The following is a 21694-nucleotide window of genomic DNA, read 5'->3' as shown; positions in this document are numbered from 1 at the left end:
ACGTGTCTCTATTCCAGAAAACTCAGTTTATGAAAAATGTCAGTTTACCAAGAAATGGAGGAGAGAACTGCCGTAGACTTGTTATTTTAACTGCTAGAGCTGAGCTGGGCCCTGGGGACCATTGAATCCAATGTTTCTTTCCCCAAATCTTTCATTTTGGGAAATCAAAATCCCAAACCCAGAACAGATGGAAGCAAAGAAGAATTCCTCGGGCTACGTAAGCCTCTGAAGCTTGGAGAAACATTTTTTCCACAGCGGAACTGTTGTCACCTCTGCAGCGTCCCAGAGCTCCAGGAAACAGCCTGAAAACCACTGAGCAACCCAGCTCTTTCCCCTCCCTCTTGGAGACTCAGAACGGAGGAGAGCGAGGTCACAAAGTCATCTCCCCTCAGGTTACTGACTCCTGGTACAGTGCTCTCTCTGTTTGCTTTACCAAGAGACGTGAAGTCGGGGCTCAACCCAAGGACTGCCACTCTCTTTTCGTAAGGTTCACACACCAATATGTTCTTGGATTCTGCTGTTGAGTGCATCCACCCCGTGCACACCCACCCCGTGCACACCCACCCTGTGCACACTCACCCCGTGCACACCCACCCCGTGCACACCCACGAGTTCTTAGTTCTGCATCCAAACTCTAGGGGGAGCTCCATACACCCTCCTCTACTATTTGTCAGCCTCTCCGTGACCCCAGCCTTCTCTGTCTACCCAAAGTCCAGGAGAAGTGCTGACTGGGGTCAAAGGTCAGGGAGGTGGTTGGGGGGAAGCAGAGAGGGGTCATAGTGGGGGCTTTTAGGGCACTGTCCTGTGTCTGTATGGAGAGCCCACTCCAGGCAATGCAACGTGCCAACAGCCTGCCATTCAGGATCTCATGGGGTCCTCTGGATTACTCTACGGCAGGGTTCTCAACTGGGGACAATCTGTACCCCTGGGGACATCTGGCAATGTTTGGAGCTATTTTGGTTGTCATCACTGGGTGGGGGACATTTCTGCTGGCACCTAGTGGGTAGAGGCCTGAGATGCAGCTAAACATCCCACAATGCACAGGACAGCCCCCAACACGAAGAATTACCCGGCCCCATACGTCCATAGTGCCGAGCTGAGGAGCCCCACGCTTTGGGCCTGCAACGACTCTTCCCCACATTTGACAGACAAGAAGTGGGCTCACCCCAGATCATTCAGACACTGCAGCGAAGCCAGGATTTGAGCCCAGAAATATATGATTCCAAAGGATACTCTTGCTTAACCACGGTGCTGTCGCTGCTACTGCGTAAAGAGCAGCACCGCACAGCCTGCTGGGTAAAGCCAAGTGCCTCCGGCTGAGCCCAGGGTCTTTTATGGACTGTCTCCTGTCTGTCCTAACTAGTGGTCAGTCTAAAATGTTTGCCGTGTCGGCTTCAGCTTCCCTTCCCCGTCTGCGCTCACAATGTTCCCTCCAGCAATGCGTATATGACCCAGCTTAAGCGTCCCCTCCCCCAGAGATTCCTCCCTGCTCCTCTAAGGATAAGGCACAACACTTCACCTGCGTCTCCCTGGCTGGGAGCATTGCCATGCGTGTATCTGTTTAACAATCAGCATGCCTCCTGTTTGCCAGACGCTGAGTGTGCTCTGCCCACGTTTCCTCATGTAATCCCCCCCAGTGGGGGGTCAGCATCATACTCCCCATCTTACAAAGGGGAAGCCAGGGTTCCGATGAGTTAAGTGAGCTGGAATCCCAGGTGCACAGAGTGTGGCGGGGAACTCAGACCTCTGCTCACCAGGTCCTGGGCCCTCCTGCCTACAGTCAGCAGCTGGGCGTGACCCAGCTCCCTCCCAGCGCTTGTCTCCAGTGCTGAAGGTGCTAAACTGGACAGGATGCAGGCCTGCTGGCTGGCTGGCCCCCAGGGTAGGAATCACGGAGAGAACGGGGAAGGTGCTGTCATTTACCAAATGCCGACCATTTGTTGGTCACTTGCTGGGTAATTTGCATCATTGGAATCAATTAGTTCTCAAAGCAAACCTGTTGGGTAGATATTATTATTAATTTTTTTCATTAACAGATGAAGATTCTGGCACTCAGTCTGTTTATCAGCCTTGGTTAAGATCTCAGACGGAGCCCCTGGTGGAGCCAAGGTTTGAACCTGCGAACTCCTCTAAGATGCTCTTTCTCTGTTATGAGGAGGCAGCTTCTTTTGAGCAGGAGGAAAATCTTTCTAGCCTTTCAGGCTGTCAGGAAACGAAACAGGCTCTTCCTGGGGGCGAGGAGCTCCTTGGATGCTGAGGAAGATCAGTGCGCAGGTGGGTGATCACCTGTCAGGGACGCCGTCAGGGAGACTGCTGGGGGGACAATGGCTAGGTCCCTTCTCTGCGTCAGTGGATGGGAAACCTCCTTCTCACCCCTCTCCCATGGTGTTCTAACTGGGGGGGGGGGGCCGGGGTACATTCACGGTCCCAGGATGACAGTGCGCTCAGACAGAACTATCCAGATGGCACTTTCTTGGGTCTTTTTCTTTCACTTGGCACGTCTGTGGGGATGAGAACTGAGATTCTGGTTTGGGCTCAGAGAGAAGTTGGGTGCAACTTATGTCCCTGGTCCAGGGTACAAGATCCGCCAAGGGTCACAGGATTCTCTGCTCGCCTTATAGAGCGTTTGGGAAAAGATGTCCGTTTTCTGCACGAGGACTAGAGTATTCCTGGGTCCCTGGCCAACAAACCATCAATTCCATGATTTCCCACCTTTCATTTCTAACGCTTCCAACTCTAAGATCTTACAACACGTATTGGAAAGTTCCCATCACGACTTTCTTTCATCTTTTGGAGGTAAGGAGCTCTCTGGACTCTGAGGGAATCAAGGAAAATGTGGGTGATCATCTGTCAAGGATGGTATCACTGACATGATGGAGGAATTTTGCGAGGAAGGGTAACTTCTAAATTTACATAGTCTGTGGATAAAGATGAGTGGTTTTCAGTATGGCTTTTTGGACTAAAAGTGCTTGTTTCCAGTATGAAGAACAGAGAATAAACCATTTGCATAAGCCCACTGTGCTTCAAGTCAGAGCTGAAGCCAGAGCAAGATGTTAGGGAGAAGGATTTACGCCAGCTCATCCCAGGCATTCTCTCACTCACTTTGTCCCTATGCCAAGGGTCCCATCCTACCATTTGCCTCCCCCTCTTCCACTGGAAGTGGCATTTGGGTCTCTAAGCAGAAAACGCAGACAAATTAAACATGAAACAGTTTATTTCTGAAGCAGCAAGAACCACTCCATCCTTGGGGCTTTTTGCCAGGTCATCATCTTTGACTGTTCCCACCTGTGAGGATGACGGAGCACAGACTTCTGTGGGCGCACGGCCAGTCCTGCTCAGGGTGACTGCTCGCCAGGGTCATTTGTGTGACAGATTAGGTAAGATAAACAGTGTGTGGCAGATCCCTGTGTCCTCTGGTTCATACAAATGTCATAGACTCTCATGTTCCTCCTTTGAGCTTGTGTGTCAAGGAACCAGCAGACGACAAGGGAACTAACCAGGAGTAAGTAAGCCTGTGCGAGATGTTTTTCATTCAGTGCCCGAGAAAACGCACAAGTTCTTTTTTTTTTTTTGCATTCTAAAATCACTATGTACTAGAATATGTTTTTGAGGAATTCAGGAGAAATAATTGAGATCAAGAGCAGACAATAGTTGCTTGAAGTACAGGGTGATAAATAATAATACTTATTTGCATTCACATAGCTTTGATGGTTTACACACTGCTCTCATCTTTCATTCATTTGCTCATTCATTCATTCATTCATTCATCCATCACCCATTATCATCATGCACTGGGGACCCCTGGCCCCAGGGAGCACTGTCTACTGGTCCGAATATGCGTGTATTCAAATAACCATGCAGCCAATGGGAGGAAGCGGCTCTCGCTGGCCCTGTGCCAGCGCCAGCACCGGAGCTCGGAAGGTGAGTGAGATGCAAACCACAAGCCCCCGTCCGCAGGCATATTAATCCCGCGATAACTTCAACCCCGGGGAATAGACTGAAAGGATGTCATTATCCCCATTGTGCAAGGGGAAACCGTGGTCCTGAAAGGTTAGGTGGCATCATTGTCAAACAGCAGAAAACATGCTTCAAAATTAGTTTGTCATAATTCTTTCTGCTAAAAAAAAATGTTTTAGGTGCCAAAGAGCTCCATGAGTCACCTTCAGCTATTACATTTAAATGAAATGAAACTATGTACTGAATGCCCCATTTTTATAGGACACTGAGCTAGGTGTTCGGGGAAGACTGGAACCAAAAAAAAAAAGGAAAAGAAGCCTGATCATACGCCTCAAGAGCTTCAGATCAAGCTGGAAAGTCAGGCATAGGTGCCCTGTGTTGCGGGTCGAGAGAGGACAGCGTTTGACCTCATGAGCCCAGGTGCTTTGGATGTTGACGCTGCCACTGGTCAGCTGCTGACCTCTGCACAAGACCTTGCCCTTGGGGCATCCATCTCCCTGTGAGCAGAATGAGGGGGCTGAAGCCCACGAATGCTCAGGGACCTCAGAGCTGACACACAAGCAATCAGGACTGAAACCCAGTGCTCCTCCCCAGAGCTCCTTCCCGCCACCACCCACCATTCCAGTGGCATGGCCAGCCGACTCCGCCCAAGCCTGCTGTGACCCGAGCCCGCCCCTTGCACGGCCCCCCACCGTCACCGCACAGGCGCATGTCTTACCCAGCCCCGCAGCAGCTCGTAGGCTGTGACACCCAGGGACCACCAGTCCACAGGGTATGAGTACCCGGGGCCTCCGTCCACATACACCTGGAACACTTCTGGAGCTGTCAAAGACAGGACGAAGAGAATGTCACAATGGGTCTCAGTTTACACTCACAGCCCCTTAGTGAGGGGATGTGGGGACAGGAACGCAGCTTTTGGAGGGCAGAGCCAGTGCTCTGTCCTCTACGCCGCACGGTCCTGCTCTCTGCAAGCCTCGAGCCGGCTTGAGAACAGGTTGCAGTGTCACAGGAAACACTGGTGTGGTGCGACACCCGGGCAGAACACAAACGGGGTGCCCCAGGTGTTGGGGGGAGGGTGGTCTGTTCGGGGAGAGCCAGGGAAAGTCCCCCCACCCCTAAGGAGGTGGACTCGGTGGGGCAGGAATCAGAGTCAGCATGGAGAAGGGGTGGAATAAAATCCGGGTTAGGATGAAGAGCCGGCGCCCCCCGAGGGGCTGAGGACCTTGATAAACGTCCTTGCTTCTGGCACCGACAGCGGGTCAGGCATCCGGCAACCAGATGCTCAGAGCCCTCTGTGCCTGGTCCTATCCCGGGAAGAAGTGTATTTTGGCATAGGAGGGGTCCGATATGAAACACCCAGAACAGGTAAATCCACAGAGACAGAAGACAGAGTGGGGGTTGCCAAGGGCAGGGGGAGGGGCGGATGAGGAACCAGTGCTCAGTGGGTGTCCCAGGGGCGATGGACATGTTCTGGACTGGACGGGGTGGTGGTTACACAACACTGTGGGTGTACTGAATGCCATGGAATCGTTCACTTTAAAGCGGCTTATTTTATCTTATGTGAATTTCATCTCAATTGGAAAAAAAGGGCAAGTGGAGGGTGGAGGCCCCGCTGTGGTGGACCCCTACTCTTCAGGGCACTGCCGCTGTCCTGAGGGATGCCGGCCCTGCTGCTCCCCATGGTGCTCGGCGGTGCGTTAATCGCCTTGCCTCACCCTGGCTCACCAGGCCAGGAGAGCACCCCAGGGCCTACCTGCTTATTTTGGCTTCCAGAAAAATTTTGTAAAATGTAGATTATTTCTAGCAAATTAATTTGCAGACATAATTCCATTTTACAGTTGTCAGAGCAGCCAAAGTCTGTTCCATGGAACCACAACACGCTGTGATTGAAGACATGGTGACTCAGTTTCAGACTGGCCTTCAGACGCATGGGAACAGGATGGGCTGGACTGAGGCCGGTGAGGGAGGGTGTGGACGCTGGATTCTGGGCTGTCGGGCTGGCAGCCTGACACTTGAATCTGAGCAGTGGCCAAATTCCAGCTGCCCTCTACTGATCCTCTCTATTTGCTTTGTATTTTAGAGCATACTGTCACCCACGAGTTCTTTTCTCTTCACAACAGCCCTGGGGTCATGATACCAATTGACACATTTTACAAATGAGGTTCAGAGAGGTACAGCGGAGTGAAAGAAGTCACACAGCTGGGAAGTGCAAAGCTGAGGTCTGTCTTATGCACCCGCTGAATCTCTGTGTGAAATAAGGTTCTTATCAACATTTCTTTAAATACAAAAGCATACTCAGTCTACACCGGGTGTCAATGTGATTGGGAATTTGAGGAAATGTCCCCCTTAGGTTATTTGAGCCTCACCGAGGAACAAACAGGGTGTGCTGGGAAACAGGAAGAAGGTCAGTGTGGCTGAGCTGAGTTTAACAAGTTACTTAACTTCTCTTTGCCTCAGTTTTGCAAAATGTGGATAATAGTAATGGTTTATTCACACGGTTGTTATGAGGCTTAAATAAGATGAGACATGTGAAGAGCCAACGCCTGGTCAGCCCTTAGTGAGTTCTACAGAAATGCGAGGCGAGGTGCTCAGCCTCCCCACCGTCCACATGGTCACCCAGAAGCCCGGGGACCATCCAGATTCCATCCTCCTCAGCCTCACCACCTACGGGTCTCTAAACCTGCCGAGTTTTGCATTTTCACCATCTTTTTTTCTACCTTTTCCTATCCATCCAGATCAGCCTGACTTCAGAGGTGTGATCCTATCTGTTCACTAAGCATCCCGTGAGCAAATCTCTGATTTCCTAGTACACGCTGGCACTGAGGTGTGCTACTCTGCACCCCTCCTGGATGCCCCCATGAGCCCGACACTGAGCTCCAACCTAGAGGGACGTCCATCCCTGCCTCGGCATCTGTGCTCCTGTCCTTCCTCCTTTGGTGCTGAGGGCTGCAGGAGAAAAGGAGCCACGTCGTGCTGTCTGTGCGTTCCCAGGCCTGTCACAGCTGCTGGCCCAGCCCCTGTGCTCACACAGCGCAGGAGGCAGGGGTGCACCCACGAGTGCTGGAAGGGCTGAGTGTGCCCAGGCGCTCCCCGTAAATCCTTGTCGTGCTCGGCAGCCCCGAGCCCATTCGGAATTCAGGGCAGAAGCAGCAGCTGGCTGATTCTGTCCTGGCTGTCATGACCAAGCAAGTGACAAATGTCTGCAGCCTGTGACTGTGCTCCCAGAGAAGGTGACATTCTCTCCTCCCCTGCACGCTTGAGGCTGACATTAATAGATTACCAACATTTAGGTCATAATCCATATGCCACCAAAATGACTGCTTTGGTGGCCCAGAATCAGAGTGCTTAGAAGTGACAGCATCCGGGGCCTGCCCAGTGGCGCAGCGAAGTTCGCACGTTCTGCTTCGGTGGCCTGGGCTTCACTGGTTCGGATCCCGGGTGTGGACATGGCACTGCTTGACAAGCCATGCTGTGGTTGGCGTCCCACATATAAAGCAGAGGAAGATGGGCACGACGTTAGCCCAGGGCCAGTCTTCCTCAGCAAAAAGAGGAGGATTGGCAGTAGTTGGCTCAGGGCTAATCTTCCTCAAAAAAAAAAAAAAAAAAGTAACACCACCCTACAGGTTTAAAGGTGGAAGGACAGGCAGGAGACATACACCTGCCACCAACATTCCACACACGGATGAGTGAATAGTAGGCGGTAACCAGTTCTCAGGTGCTTCGGTAAGGACCGTATGCAAACAGCCTCTCAGTCCTCCCAACCAGCCAGTGCGACAAGGGCTAGCATGGCCACTCTGCAACCAGAAGCAGGGGCGCGAAGGGGTATGGTGGGTGAATAATGCCCCCTCAGAAGATATGTCCAGACACTAACCCCTGGACCTGTGAACGGGCCTTACTCGGAAGTAGGGTCTCTGCAGATGGAATCAAGGGTCTCAAGATAAAGTCACCTCAAGATGAAATTTAGGGCCTGCCCTAAATCCAGGGACCGAAGTCCTCATGAGAGAAAGGAGAGGGAGGCTTGAGACATGGAGGAGGCAGAGACTGGAGCGATGCAGCCGTGAGCCCAGGGACGCCTGGAGTCACCAGGAGGGGGAAGGGGCAGGAAGGACCCTGCCCCAGCGCCTTCCGAGGGAGCTCGGCCCTGCAGACCCCGTGATATTGAACTTCTGGCCTCCAGGATTGTGAGAGAACGCATTTGTATTGTTTCAAGTCGCCACGTTTGTGTCGTCTGTTGTGCAGCCCCAGGGGAGCAGGGAGGAAGTTGCTCCAGACCATCCAGTGGTGGGGCAGACCTGGGGTCAGCCGTTCTCGCTGGGCTGACTCCCAAGTCTTTGCTCCTTTACTGAGGAGACTGCCAACCCGAGGACTGGTCCTTCCTTCCTTCCCTCCCAGGGCCCGGCGCTCAGCCAAGTACACAGTAGGCACTTAATAAATGCATGTCCATTGGCTCTGTCACACGTGACACCACAGAGCTGGTCCAGCTCCTTGCTTGTCTGCCTCAGAAGTAGAGACGGTTCATGGCCTCTCGGAGTGTCAGCACGGCAGCGGTGAAGGGTCCCTTGGAAACCAGCTTGTCATTGTCCCCTCTGCGTCAGAACTGGCCACTGGGCTTGAGGGGCAAGAGTGGCTTGCCTCGGCCACGCACCCATCAACTCTGGGGCCAAGGCTGGAACTCCTGGTCCTGGCTGGCAGGTTCCAGGGGTTCCCATTCTTGGCGCAGTTCAACTCAGCCGCCAAGGCTGGATGAGTCTGCCCACCTATAGCTCTTGTGACCCCTTCCTCCTCTTTGCTGACATCCGGCCCCTCCTCACATCCCCATCTTTCTCCCTGTCACCTGCTTCCCAACCAGCCCTCTGGCCTCCGGAGTCGCCCTCACCAGTGTGTCCTTCTTGCTCTGATGAAGGAGCTAGCTTTCTGATACGCGACTCAGACCACGCAGTGCCCTGCTGAAAGCTGTCCTCTCACCATGGCTGTTTCACAGCCTGTTCCCGGGAATGCCACCCGCTCTGTGTGAGGCTGTTGACTCTGGAGGAGGAAGGATTCTGAGGTCAATCATGTCTGGGAAATGACGAGGTTCAACCACATGCTTTCCTGCAGGACTTCTCAGAGCCGTTAATGTGCTAATGAACTTTCCTGACTCTCGAAGGGGCCTGACTCAATAGCAAGCATGGCCTGGAAATTTATTTGACTTGATCGTGGAATTTTTGTGATTTTTCAGTGGAATCCTACAGGCAGGTACTAGGGCTGGAAACCTGTGTGCCCTAGAGGGGGAGTCCAAATGGTGTCGTCTGGCCCTCAGCCCTTGAGCACCTGCCTGTAGGTCTCCCAGGCTGACCTGTGCCCCCGGGCTTGCCCACGGTCACTGTGGGCTCCAGCAGCTCATGCTGCTTGCTGTTTCTAGAACACCCTGTCTGTCTCTTGCTCTCTCCCCTAATTCATGGGGCTCTCTCACAAAAGGTGTGGCTCCAGAGTTCTCTCGTCCAGGGAGCTAGACACTCTGCACGGCTCTTTACACGTGTCAAATACTCCTCAAAATACAGCTCTGCTATTACTGTTTTCTTATCGTCCCCAACCCTAGAGGGCTTCCTCTCCGTCCCACCTTCCCCAGGCATCTCTTGGTCACAATAGTCCCGCCTCCTGCTGCGGTTTTACTTACTGGTCTGCTTTTTGCTAGACTCTGAGCTCCCTGCGGGCCCCGTGACTTGCCTGGCATGAAGAAGACATGTGGGAAAGGTTTGTTGATTGACTAAATAAATGAACGATCATCATAAAAACAGCAAACACTTACACGGCCTTTGCTGTATGCCAAGCACTGTTCTAAGCTCTTAACACACTGCTAATAAAGATAGCTAATCTTTATGGAGCATCTGCCGTGGACCAACAAACCCTGTCTTAAGAGTTTAGCAAGTCTTAACTCATTTGATCTGCACAGCGACACGGAATCGGAGCTGCTGCTGCGTCTGGCTGAGGAAGAAACTGGGATGCTGTGGGCCAATGCTGTCAAGGCCAGGACTGAGGGCTCCCTGGAGCACAGTGAGCAATGACAGCACCCCTCAAAGGGGAGCCCTGGCTCCCCAGGACAGCAAACGACAAACCAAGCAGATAATCAGAGTCGGCTATGGCTACGCCCAGAGAAGATGTCCAGGGTCCAAGATCTGGGTACCTCTGCTTGCATTATGGATGAATAGAACTCCCCAAGGCCTTCCAGAAAAATAAAACCCAACCAAAACTCCTTGCAATGCCCTGGTGGGGGGAAGGGCCAACCCTGAGACTATCTGCGGCTTTGGAAATGCCAACGATAACAATCGTCATCACGCACAAACAGTTGTGTAGAGCTTTCCAGGGAACAAAGATTCCTTCATATATTAACCACACCTCTCCTCGAAGCACCCTAAGCCACAGATGGAGAAACTGAGGCACAGAGGGGTAAAGGGGCATGTTCAGGGCCGTGGGGACAGCGAGGGGAAGAGCCTAGACTGGAATGTGGTTCAGACAACCATCAGCCCAGTGTGTAACCAGCCGTTCCTTTATTACATGAGCAGCGGTGTCCTTTATGGCACCGAGAGTTGCAACATTAATGTGGCCATTGACTGAGCATCCAGCACATGCCAGAAGTCCTTCCAGGCTTTTTACATACATTACTCACTCCTCAGGAGAGCCAACATCCACGGAGCACTGACTGTGGTCTCACGTGCATCATCTCATTTTATCCTCAGAAGGACCCTGTGATGTGGGTGCTATTATCTCCATTTTAGGAAGCTGAGGCTTGAAGAGGTGAAGTAACACGCCCAGGCGACACAGCTCCTGAGGCTCAGAGCCTCATGCGACCCAGGCCTCCCCTACTCTCCACGGTCACCCAGAAGGACGATCACAACCTTGCTCTGTCTCCTTCAAAATTCGAACACCTTCCACCAATTTATACCATCTTTATGTTTATGCTGAAAACAAAAATAATGTTATAATATGTATCTATAAAATATACAGTTTATATGTTTCATATTCCAAAATATCTACAAAGTCATCGTGTTAAATCTGCTCATTCAATTGGAACCAAAATAAAAAAAAAACAGTATTTATGAAGATCCAGGAAATCTACATTTGAGGAAATTAGGGGTTTGACGTAACCCAAGAAAAAAAAAAATAAGTGGCTCACCATTCACAGGCACATTAATAAAAATGATTTAAAATCCTATGGAAAGCGGCTCTGGAATCGCGTCCTGACAGCGCCTGTCTGCTTCCCTGCGACGTCCCAGGATCTTTCACAGTGCCGAGCACACCAGCACACTCCGTGGGTATTCGTGAGGCACAGATAAACACAGTGGGCGGGCGGGCACTGGACGCCATGGAGCCTACAGCCGCTTGCCAACCACTGCCCAGCAGCGTGGAAAGACCAGCCTCACCTCCCACTAACCATCTCTACCAGCGGTGGGGAAATTCTGCCAAAGCAGGTTTTCCATGGACAATCAGTCTTGATTCCAAGGGGTATCCCATAATTGGCCTTCCAGAAAAGCAGGAACGTGGGGCATCAACTGAAAGAGATGGCCCTTCTCGTCCCTCGGAAATGTAAACACGCATTTGGTGAGACTTGCTGCCCTGCGCTAACCACGCAGAGCGCACTTCTGCATCAGACCAAAAATACGAAGGAAGTGCAATCACCTCCTCAGTTATAATTATTACCCCACTGCATCAGCTCCGTGGATATTGCTGAAGGTTTCGGTAGCTGCAGTGGAGCGTGACATGCTATTCAATGGCTGGCCGAAGAGCTGACGGGCTGCCAGCATCTGTTTCGACAGGAGCTGCCGCCTTCTTGACTGGGAACATAGAATTACCACATTTCAGCCCAGAGGGGACCTTCGAGGTAAGGCCCTCCTCCCCTACATTTTACAGAGGAGGAAGCTGAAGCCTGTTGGAGGAGGTCAGCGACGTCCAGCCCAGCTGGGACTGGAGCCAGGTCTCCTGCCCACTGATCCTTTCTTCATGGCAAGACTGTCTCCAGCTTGCACGTCCCGGCTGGCAGAAGGGCCAGGTCTGTGCAGCCCCCGCCTCCTGGACACCTCCACCTAGAGGTCCCATGGGCACTGCACACTCACGCCAACTCCTCCCTCTCCAACTGCCCCTTCTCCAGGCTCACTGGCACGATGGCCTCGGGCAAGCTACTTAAGCTCTTATTTGTACCTCGGTTTCCCTCATCTGTAAAAAGGAATAACAATCTCCGCTGCCTGATGTTGTAAAGAGAAAGCGAAGTTCTGCACATATTTATTAAGCGCTCAATGAATGCTCTCTAATATTGTTGTTGTATTGTTACTATTCACATGTTCAAATCACTTAACTAAAATCATCCCAAGTTTCTCTATTTACTGTAGAATAAAGTTCAAACTCCTTAGCATGAAAACTTCCTGAAAACAGGCTCCAACCTCCCTCACAGCCTCATATTCGGCCACTGTCTTTATCACCCACATTGTGCCAACTTTAAAGAACAGGACACACTTTATTTTTAATCTTCTGTGACTTGCCTGAGAATCCTTACCCTGTTTTTCATACTCATGAACTCCTAGTCATACTTCAAAACCCAGACCAAATTTCACTCTCCATAAGGAATGTTCATCGAATCCCTTGCTGTTCCTTCATTCTCTCTCTTCCCTGCTCCTGGCCAAGTACATCCATCTATGTTCTGGTTTTTCACCAAACCCTCGCCCGTTCCTCCGTTGCACCACTGATCAGGCTGTATTTTAATTAATGGCATACATATCCATCTTCCTCACTGGGCTGTGAGCTCCTTGAGGGCGGGGGTGTAACTAAGTCAGCCCCAGATCCTCAGGGATTAGCATGAAGCTGGTCTAGAAGCAGACGCTCAAGGCATCATAGTTGCAAAGAAGTTGAAGTCACAGAGTCCTGGCTTCGCATCCCAGTGGCTACCTTTGCTGGTTGCTTGTCACTGGGCAAGCCCTTAACCCCTGTGTAAGTCGCAGATTCTTTGGAACAATAAGCGCCCCTACCCCATAGTGAGATAATATATGTGACACATTTAGTACAGGCAGTGACACATAGCAAGTTCCCAACAGATGGGGTGTTATTACTGTATCAATTCCTTATTGCCCGAGCAGTGAAATGCACACTTGAATGAAAGCACAGCTCAGAGAGCTCCTGTTGGACACGTTCCCCAACGATTCGAGCGCTCCATCATAAGTCTGTGCGCTAAGGTGTGCCGAAACACAGTGGACAGCAGAGACGAGCAGCATGCCTGGCCTCCGGCTGGACCCCTCGGGGTAATTTATATTTCTTTGGCTCTCTCGCTGGGCAGAAGTCAGGAGTCACATGCTTTCACATTAATTTGTGATGAGGCAAAATGCTGCGTCAGTTTGACAATTCCTCTCTTTCTGGGGATGCTAGTAACATCAATAGCGACAGAAGGCTGGTTTCATTAAAGCACGTAGGACGCCGCTCAGCTGTCGATCAACAGGACGTCACACGTCTGCATGGGAAGAGGAGGAGGAGGGGAGGGCCCCTGGCTGATGAGCAAACACAGCAGCTCTGACGAGGTGCAGAGATCAATGACGCTCTAGCTCCAGAACACTGCTTCATGTGACACGTGCCAGATTAAAGGAGTCGGTTAAAAAAAGACCTTTGGAAGTTGTCATAGGAATGATGTTCCAACTGGAAGCACAGGGTTAGAATCGGTGCGTTTTACAGCATCACTGGGTGAAACTGGGGATGAACATCTAAACAGCACGTTATACTCGTAGAAAAGCTCATTGAAATAGTGCCACTCTCTTAAAGGATTCCAAGATTCTCTGTTTATCCAAGACGATTAATGTTCTTTAAAATTTCCCACTGAACTTGCCGTATACAGAAACCAAAGTCTTTGATGTGGCGTGCAGGCACTGCGTGATCTGGCCCTGCTCCAGGCTCATTCTCCTGGCTTTCTTGGTTCAGGTCTCTCTAGATTTCTTTTTGTTCTTTCTACGTGACAAGCTCCTTTTGCCTCAGGGGGTCTGTGAATGCAGTTCCATCTCCCTGCAATGCTTTTCCACCCTTTGTACTGAACAACACTTGCTGATCCTTTAGGACCCAGATGAAAAGCTACTCCCTCAGCAAAGGTTTTTTGACCTCTCCAGTCTAATTCATCTATTCTTACACTTCACAGAGAAGGAATCTGGATGGCAAATGAGCAAATAAAAATCTGTGCAACACCATTATCCATCAGGAAGTCATAAATGAAAGCCCCTATGTCTTTCTTAGAATGGCTAGAACAACCACCACAGGCCCACACCCGGTCCTGGGAGGATGCAGAGCAAGGGACCCCTACATGGTGCCGGCCTGTAAAATGGTCCAGCCACCCCGGAAAGCAGTTCGTCAACTGCTTAGAAAGTTAAACATACACTTGCCATTCGACCCAGCGATCCACCTCCTGGTAATTACTCTACATGTCACAACACGGGTAAATCTCAAATACATCCTTCTAAGTGAAAAAAGCCAGATCCGGAAGGCTGCAGACAGTACGGCTGCGTTTACAGGACTTTCTGGAACAGGCGAATCTAGAGCGGAGGGCACAGCTGTTGGCTGCCAGGGGCGGGGAGGAGGGAGTTTCGCAGGTGATGGGGCAGCCCCGTGTCTTCGCTGCGATGCTGGTTGGAGGACTGTGCATGTTTGTCCAACTTGACAGAACTATACGCGAAATGAGTGCACCTCACTGCATGGAAACTGTCCCTCAAAAATTAACATCTCAACCACATAGTTATCGGGCTGATGATTTTTAAAGTGACTGTGTCCCTCACAAACAGCCAAACGAATGAGGGCAGGAATATTGTCTGTCTGTTCACACATCTGTTTTTGGCCCATAGGACACTGCCTGGCACATAGACGGTGCTCCATAAATCTGTCGAATGAATGGATGGATGGATGAATGGATGGATGAACGTGCCTGGCAGGTTCTCTGAAAGGTATTGGGCACTGGAGCCTCCCTGGCCTGGGTCTGATGCTGACTCTGTCCCTTTCTCTGGGACGGGGGACGGCACACTTCACGATCATTTCAACAAGGAGTACAAGCGTCCTTGTTTGCTCGCTGCAGCCTCCCGGGAAAGGGAACTGACATTTGGGGTGTACTGACAGGGCACCAGCCCCATGGTCCCCAGTGCGCCCCCCCCATGGCCAGCCAGGGTCCTATAATGAATTAGGGTTTGTTTAGGGTCTGCTTCCCTCCCTAGACTGTGAGCTCCATAAGGCAAGGGAATGCCAGACTTGGCTCTGGATCCCCAGTGCTAATCATATCCCAAATAATCAATCGTCTAAATAACAACGATGACAACAACCACAATAATAATATCAGCTGCCGGTTTTGTGCATCTACTTTTGTCGGGATTGTGTTCTGTACTTTCTATAGTCTCGTCGTCAAGTCCTCACAAAGCACCTGCTAAGGCAGAGTGCATCATCAGTAATCCCGTCTCTCAGATGAGGGCACCGTCGGGTCCCGAGGTTGGCAGTCGACACTTCCTGAGTGCTCACCAGGCTTGCGCACTTCATGTCATTATGTCAGGTGATGAGATTCGCCCAAGGGCCCCCAGCCGCTAAGTGGAAGACTCCAGGTTGCCCCGGGCTGAAGCCCAGACTTCCTCTGGACCCATTCCGGGCAAGCCTGGGGACCCGTTTGTTTCTCCAAGGCCAACATGGGGCCCGATCCCATGAGTCTGATCACGACGATCTCTAGCACTGAACTCTGCCGGCTCCCTAGGCCTTTACCCCGACAGTCAAGGCCTGGTGCTCTGCCCTGTCCCGTCTCTCCGTCCCCACCTCCTCTTGTTCTAGAAGTTACTAAACAATGAACTGCTGAGTTCTCCCAACACACTGTGCTGTTCCATACCACCGTGCCTTTGCACTGGCTGTCGCCTCTGCCTGAAACGCCTCTGCTTATCCCTGCCTGACTGGCAAACCCTGAGCATGCCCTAGCAGCCTAACTCAGACTGTCGCCTTCTCCGGGAATCTGTCTTGACAGTGACCTGCTTCCATCTACGTCTACACATCCGTCTGCCCCACGAGACAGGGAGCCCTGAGGCCCCGGAGAACATTATTCACCTCTGGGCGCCAGGGCCTGACTCAGCCCTGTGCCTCCTAACTGCTCCATAAACGTTTGCTGACTGAGTGCTCAGCTCTCATTGCACCTCAGGTGCACACGCTCTGGAGCCCTGGGCAGCCGCCGAACGTTCTCACTGCTAATCCAATTGCAGAGAGAATTGTTTTCTCCGACTGTGAATTCCATCTGCTCTTTTAATTAATGAGAATTCAGTTCTATGCAAATGTTTCTTCTGAGATCATCCATCGTGAGCGACCTTTGGAAGCTCACCCATCGTCCCGTCCCCCGAATCTGTGTTTGGAACATTCTGGGAATTTGTTACCGAGCCTTTGAGCTGAACAGCTCAAGTGAACGAGGTCAGCAAAGCCGCCCCTTGACCACAGGAATTTACAGCCCTGGGAGCCGCAGGATGGCTTCACCGAGTGCATTCTCCAGCACCCCATCCTCGCCACGAAACTCCCACTGCCCGGTGCCATCAACCCCCGCGGTGTCTGAAGATAGATCCACTTGGCACATCGGTGTGCCCTCCAAATCCCATGAAAATCTCTCCTCTGCATTTGCTTGTTAATTCAGGACCGAAGCTCCCCTAATTAGAAGGACATCAGAAGGCCTGAATCCTACATACAGCTGGGACAATAAACGTTTTTCTTGTCTGAGAAATACGGCTTTATGACACAGAAACTCAGTGTCAAAAAGGTAGCTTGATATAGACGCAAAAGCACGGACTTTGGATCCAAATAGACATGGCTTCAAATTCTGGCTCCTTCACTTGCCAGCTACGTGACTCTGGGGAGGTTAATTGGCCTCTCTGGGCCTCAGGTTCCTCATATATAAAATGGAGAGATGCAGAAACCTCACGCGGATCTTCTGAGGGTTCAGTATGATCACAGACTATAGTGGGGTCACAATACATGTTGGTTTTCTTTTCCCTTTTGAAGGAGGGGCCACTGTGGAGAGTGGCCAGCTGGGTCACCCCTGGTCTGCTTTCCTAGAGGCTGAGAGCAGGACAGAGCCGCCTCAGATGTGGGTAGGGAGCCAGGGGACGAGGCGAGGCAGGTCCGAGTGGAGTCTGTGAAGTGTCTGCAGGGTCTGCCACGCGTGTGGCAAAGCAGGGCCGAGCTCAGGGCTGGTGCGATGCTGTCTTGAATGTCTCAGCGACCCAGCATCCACCTTCCTGGAGCGCTCTGTGCTTCTTGCACCAGCCTGATGGCGGTCGGCACTAACTCACAGGGTTATGGAGGTGGCTGCAAACGGGTGACCCTTCCCGCCACGCCGCCTCTCCCTCCGCTCTCCCTCTAGAGACCAGGACTCCTTCGACCCCCCACCCGTCCCTTCGGGAAGCCATTCCCCTGGCCTCAGAACCGGGCTCTCTCCCGCATCCTCCCTGGGGGATGTGTCACTGCGTCGGCTTTGCCGCCTCTCGGTGCTGGTACCTCCCTACCCACAGAGCCAGCCCACGTCCCTCTGGGGATGCTCGGAGCACATGTGACCATTGTGAAGTTCCCACAGACATCTCACAACCAAACACATCGCTCCTGCCGCGCCACATACCTGCTGCGCCTGCCGTGTTCCCCACACAGAGAAGACGGCTGAACCCACCCCGCTGCACGGCCCAGGACCCGGGGAGGCGGCCTCCCTTCTTCCCCCACTCCCGTTCTCCTGCCCATTTGGTCTTGAAGCTTAAGGCAGTGACCTCTGTGGACAGACCTGCCCCAGCTCTGGATCCGTCTGGAAAGGAATTGGAGACAGATCATCAACAGTGAAAGCCTTATTGGGGTACGTGCTCAGCATCCCAAGAGGACCCTCCGAGGTGAACAGACTCACTCGTGTGTCTACCATCTGGGGTTCACCCTGACCTGGGCCTGACTCTCACCACCGACGTTGCCCTGGGCAAGTCACCAACCTCTGTCTGCCCATTTCCTCAGCTGTAAGTGGGAATGAATATTTGCTCCTGCTTCACATTTGAGAGGGTTAAATAAGCTTATGGGTGGTAAGCACTCAGCTGAATGTGTGGCACATAGGAAATACCAAAAAGTATTATCCTTACCCTTATTGATTGTCAAACGTCATTTATTTAATGTGTGTGACAAGATGAATGACACAAGGAGTGGACTCTGGGGACACGATGACATAGTTTTTGAATCTCCACAAATCCACACAGAGCGAAAAACCGATAGAGCAGATGAATAGCTAAACCAAGGACTGTGGGCAACATGTGCTATGAAACTAAGCTGTCCCCAGAAACCCCGAAATCTAGTGGGTGGGGACAAACCACCACCAGTGACAAGAACTCCATGGTAATGATTTCTATACGGAAGGCAACACAGGGAAGAAACAAGGCAGCATACGACGGACCAGAGGACAGAGAACTCCAAAATAGCCGGCAGGCGTGTCCTGGGACACAGCTGGCCAGGCTGAGAAGAGCAGCTGAGACCAGGAGGAGCTTGTCCAGTCCAATATCAGGTGAGCAAAAGGGCCCTCAGTAAATTCTGCAGGAGCTGGACAGTCCGGGACACAAGACCTCTTTACTCAGTCCAGCCAGAGCTCCCCTCTAGGAAAGATCCCAAGGAGAAAGTGTCAGGAGTGGAATCAAAACTGACCAGGACAGGGACTCCACAGACAAAAGACAGAGAAGGTCCAGAAAAATCAGGCAAGTGGAACTGAGCCGGGAAATCCCAGAGAGCAAGCTGCCTCAGATTCTGACATTTCACCAGAGCAACAGAAGATGGAAGTCTATTCAGAGAGAAAAGCTACCCTGAACCAAAGCATCTTCCAAGAGTTTCTCTGCTGTCCTGGCTGAGCCTAGCTCCCAACTGACCCACCAGTGGGAAGAGCGAGGCCAGCCCGGCCCAGCAGAACCACCCAGCCGAACGGCAGAGTTGGGAGAAACAACACATCGCTATTATTCTAAGCCACTGAGTTCCGACATGGTTTGTTACACAGCAATTGATAACTAATATAGACATTAAGAATTAATAACTAACACAGGCATTGAGAAAATTATATAAGACATGAAAGCACAACACAAATTAGAATTAAAAAAACTCAGAAGTCAGGCAAGAGAACTCAGGAAAAAAATTAGAAACAAAGGGAAAATTATTTCAGAAATAATACTTCATGAGAAAGAGTACAAAGCAAATAAACACAATAGATAATGCTTTAAAAAAAGAGAAAGAAAAATGAGAAACATTTTAAATACATGAAGGAAGAGATAAGAAAGACTTGAGAATGACAAATACCGAAGACTGGCAAAGAAGACCCAGCATGCAGATAACAGGCGTCTTTAGCAAAGAAAACTAAAGGGAAGGAACAGAAAGCTTACAAAAAAATGATACTTCCATCAAAAGTCCCAAACAAAAATCAAGCTGTATGTAGTGTACCCATAAATATAGACCCCAAACACCAACATGAAAGCTATACTCTGGTAACGCTACTGGAGTTCAAAGAAAAGATAAAAAGGGTTGGTTTGTTTCTTTTTCCCTAAGCCAGAGCCAAGCTTTCTGGATGGGTAGGAATTCTCTAGAAAACACAGGAGGGGACGGTTCTGGGGAGGAGAGCTGGCACGAAGACCCGAGGTGTGAGAGGGCACATCCTGGGAACGCCGGGGCCAGGGTGGGGTGGGCCATGGGGGTAGGGGCTGGGGATGCAGCAGGAGAGGAACCAGGCCAGGTCACACCCCACAGGGGCCCGGAACACTCACCCATGTAGGGCTTGGTCCCGGCCATGGAGGAAGCTTTTTCCGTGCCTTTCACGATTGTCGCTATGTTGAAGTCTGTGATGTGGACGTGCCCTGGAAAGAGAGAAACAGAAAACCCAGTTAGCAAGAGCTGCAGGCAGCTGGGTTAGTTCTTTGTCTGATTTAAAGCTGTGGTCTGCAAAGTGGGGTGCAGGAAGAAAATACCAGAACTTCTACTTAAAGTAGTATTTTATCTGATATCTTGAAAATGTTATTTTTTGCAGTATTATCATAGTGGCCAAGATACGGAAACAACCTAAGAGTCCCTCAATGGATGGATGGATAAAGAAGGCGTGGTATGTTTACATGATGGCGTATTATCTGCCACGAGAAAGAAGGGTACCCTGCTGTCTGCACCTACATGGATGGACCTTGTGGGCACGATGCTGAGTGAGATAAGTCAGACAGAAAGATAAATACTGCACGGTATCACTTACATGTGGAATCTAAAAAAGAGTCACACTCATAGAAACAGAAACTTGAAAAGTGGTTGCCAGGGGCAGGGGGGAGGGGGTGGGAATAGGGAGAGGTTGGAAGAGGGTACAAACTTCCAGCTACAAGGTGAGTAAGCTCTGAGGACCTAACGTAAAAGATAGCGACTATAGCTGATAACACCGTATTGTACAATTGAAATTTGCTAAGAGAGTAGAACCTAAATGTTCTCACCAAAATATATATATACACACACACACACACATAAATATGTGAGGTGAAAAGAAATGTCTATTTTATGTGCAAGTTTTATAATATGTATTTTTTGTTGGTGTGTGCATGTTATTTATAATAAACAAATGTATCGATGGCATGTTAAAGGCTTTGTGGATTCAAGTTTGGAGGCGCTGACCCAGAGAGTGAAAGCTCCTGGTGAATAAATGAGACCAGTCAGCCCAGACTCCTTCCCTCAGGAGAACCGATCATGGCCGAGGCGGGAGAGGGGACGCAGGGACAAGGGGACAGGACTGTCAGGCTCAGTGGACACTCTTGTTCTGCTGTTTGTCGGCCATGGTCAGTGGGGGCCCTCGTCTATACCCGGTGAATTCAGTGGGGAGGGGGCTGGGGGTTGGGACCACCTGCCATCCAGCCTAAAGGAATGGCAGCAGGTGGGCCACGGACAGGCCGGGGGCACCTACAGGCAGGTGTTCAGGAAACCTGAGAAGAAGGAAGGGGGACAGGGAAGAAGGAAGGAGACAAGGAGGCGGGGGAGAAAAGGAGGAAGGAGAGGAAGGGAAGAAGGGGAGGGAGATGGGAGGGGATCCCGAAGGGCCAGGCATGGCTCTCTGGGGAGTTTGGAACACAAAGAAACAGCTCTGAGACCCCTGAATGTCAGACAGAAACGCTGTCACATTTCTTTCCATTTGCTTGTCGGCACATCCTGTGAAAATGGTTGGATTTTCAGCACACCTGAGAGCTGTGTTTGGGATGGTGGGGCTTAAATACAGAGGTGGGTGACGTACACAAAATCGACGCTGGGGGCACTTTGAGGGCACCTCCAAGAGACGGACAGACACCTGCCAGAGCAGGTGCAATGAGGCCTGCTGAGAGGCCCACCCATGGGAGAGGCGAGCCTGATGGGATCAGCCATGGTGGACAGCAAAAGCCCCAGCTGTTTCACGTGCAAATCCCCAATCTCGGGCTCGACGGCCAGCACTGACGTGTGAGCTGGCTGCTCGCGGGCGCTCGGTCCAGTGCCCCCGGGTGAGACGCAACAGGCGGTGCTCCGTTAGGGATGATCCACACCACCCGTCAGGTGCTGGTGGATGAAGCCCACGTCTCCCAGCCGGGCCTTTGCTGGGAACCTTTCCACCTAGGTAGCCTCCCGAGAACACACCCAGCCAGCTCCAGCCTCTGGGGCTGGGATGAGGGTCCCTCCCATTCAGCCATCCGTGGTCCTATCTGCAGAGAGGCAGTGCCGTGCCGTAGGTGGGTGCACAGAC

General features: G+C 51.4%; 1 protein-coding gene across 1 annotated transcript in view; it reads right to left on the bottom strand.

The window, feature by feature from the left end:
- STK32B (serine/threonine kinase 32B) overlaps positions 1-21694 on the bottom strand; it is a 331012-nt gene that overhangs the window by 32316 nt on the left and 277002 nt on the right. The window contains exons 6-7 of the mRNA XM_044767851.2: positions 19725-19814; positions 4676-4779 (exon numbers count right to left, since the gene is read on the bottom strand). Coding sequence (XP_044623786.2) covers positions 4676-4779; positions 19725-19814 — 194 coding nt within the window. The remainder of the gene's footprint in view (positions 1-4675; positions 4780-19724; positions 19815-21694) is intronic.

This window comes from Equus asinus, chromosome 3 (genome assembly GCF_041296235.1).
Source record: "Equus asinus isolate D_3611 breed Donkey chromosome 3, EquAss-T2T_v2, whole genome shotgun sequence".
Taxonomy (NCBI): Eukaryota; Metazoa; Chordata; class Mammalia; order Perissodactyla; family Equidae; genus Equus; species Equus asinus.
Note: the sequence above shows the minus strand (reverse complement) of the source record. Positions and strands in the feature narration are given on the sequence as shown.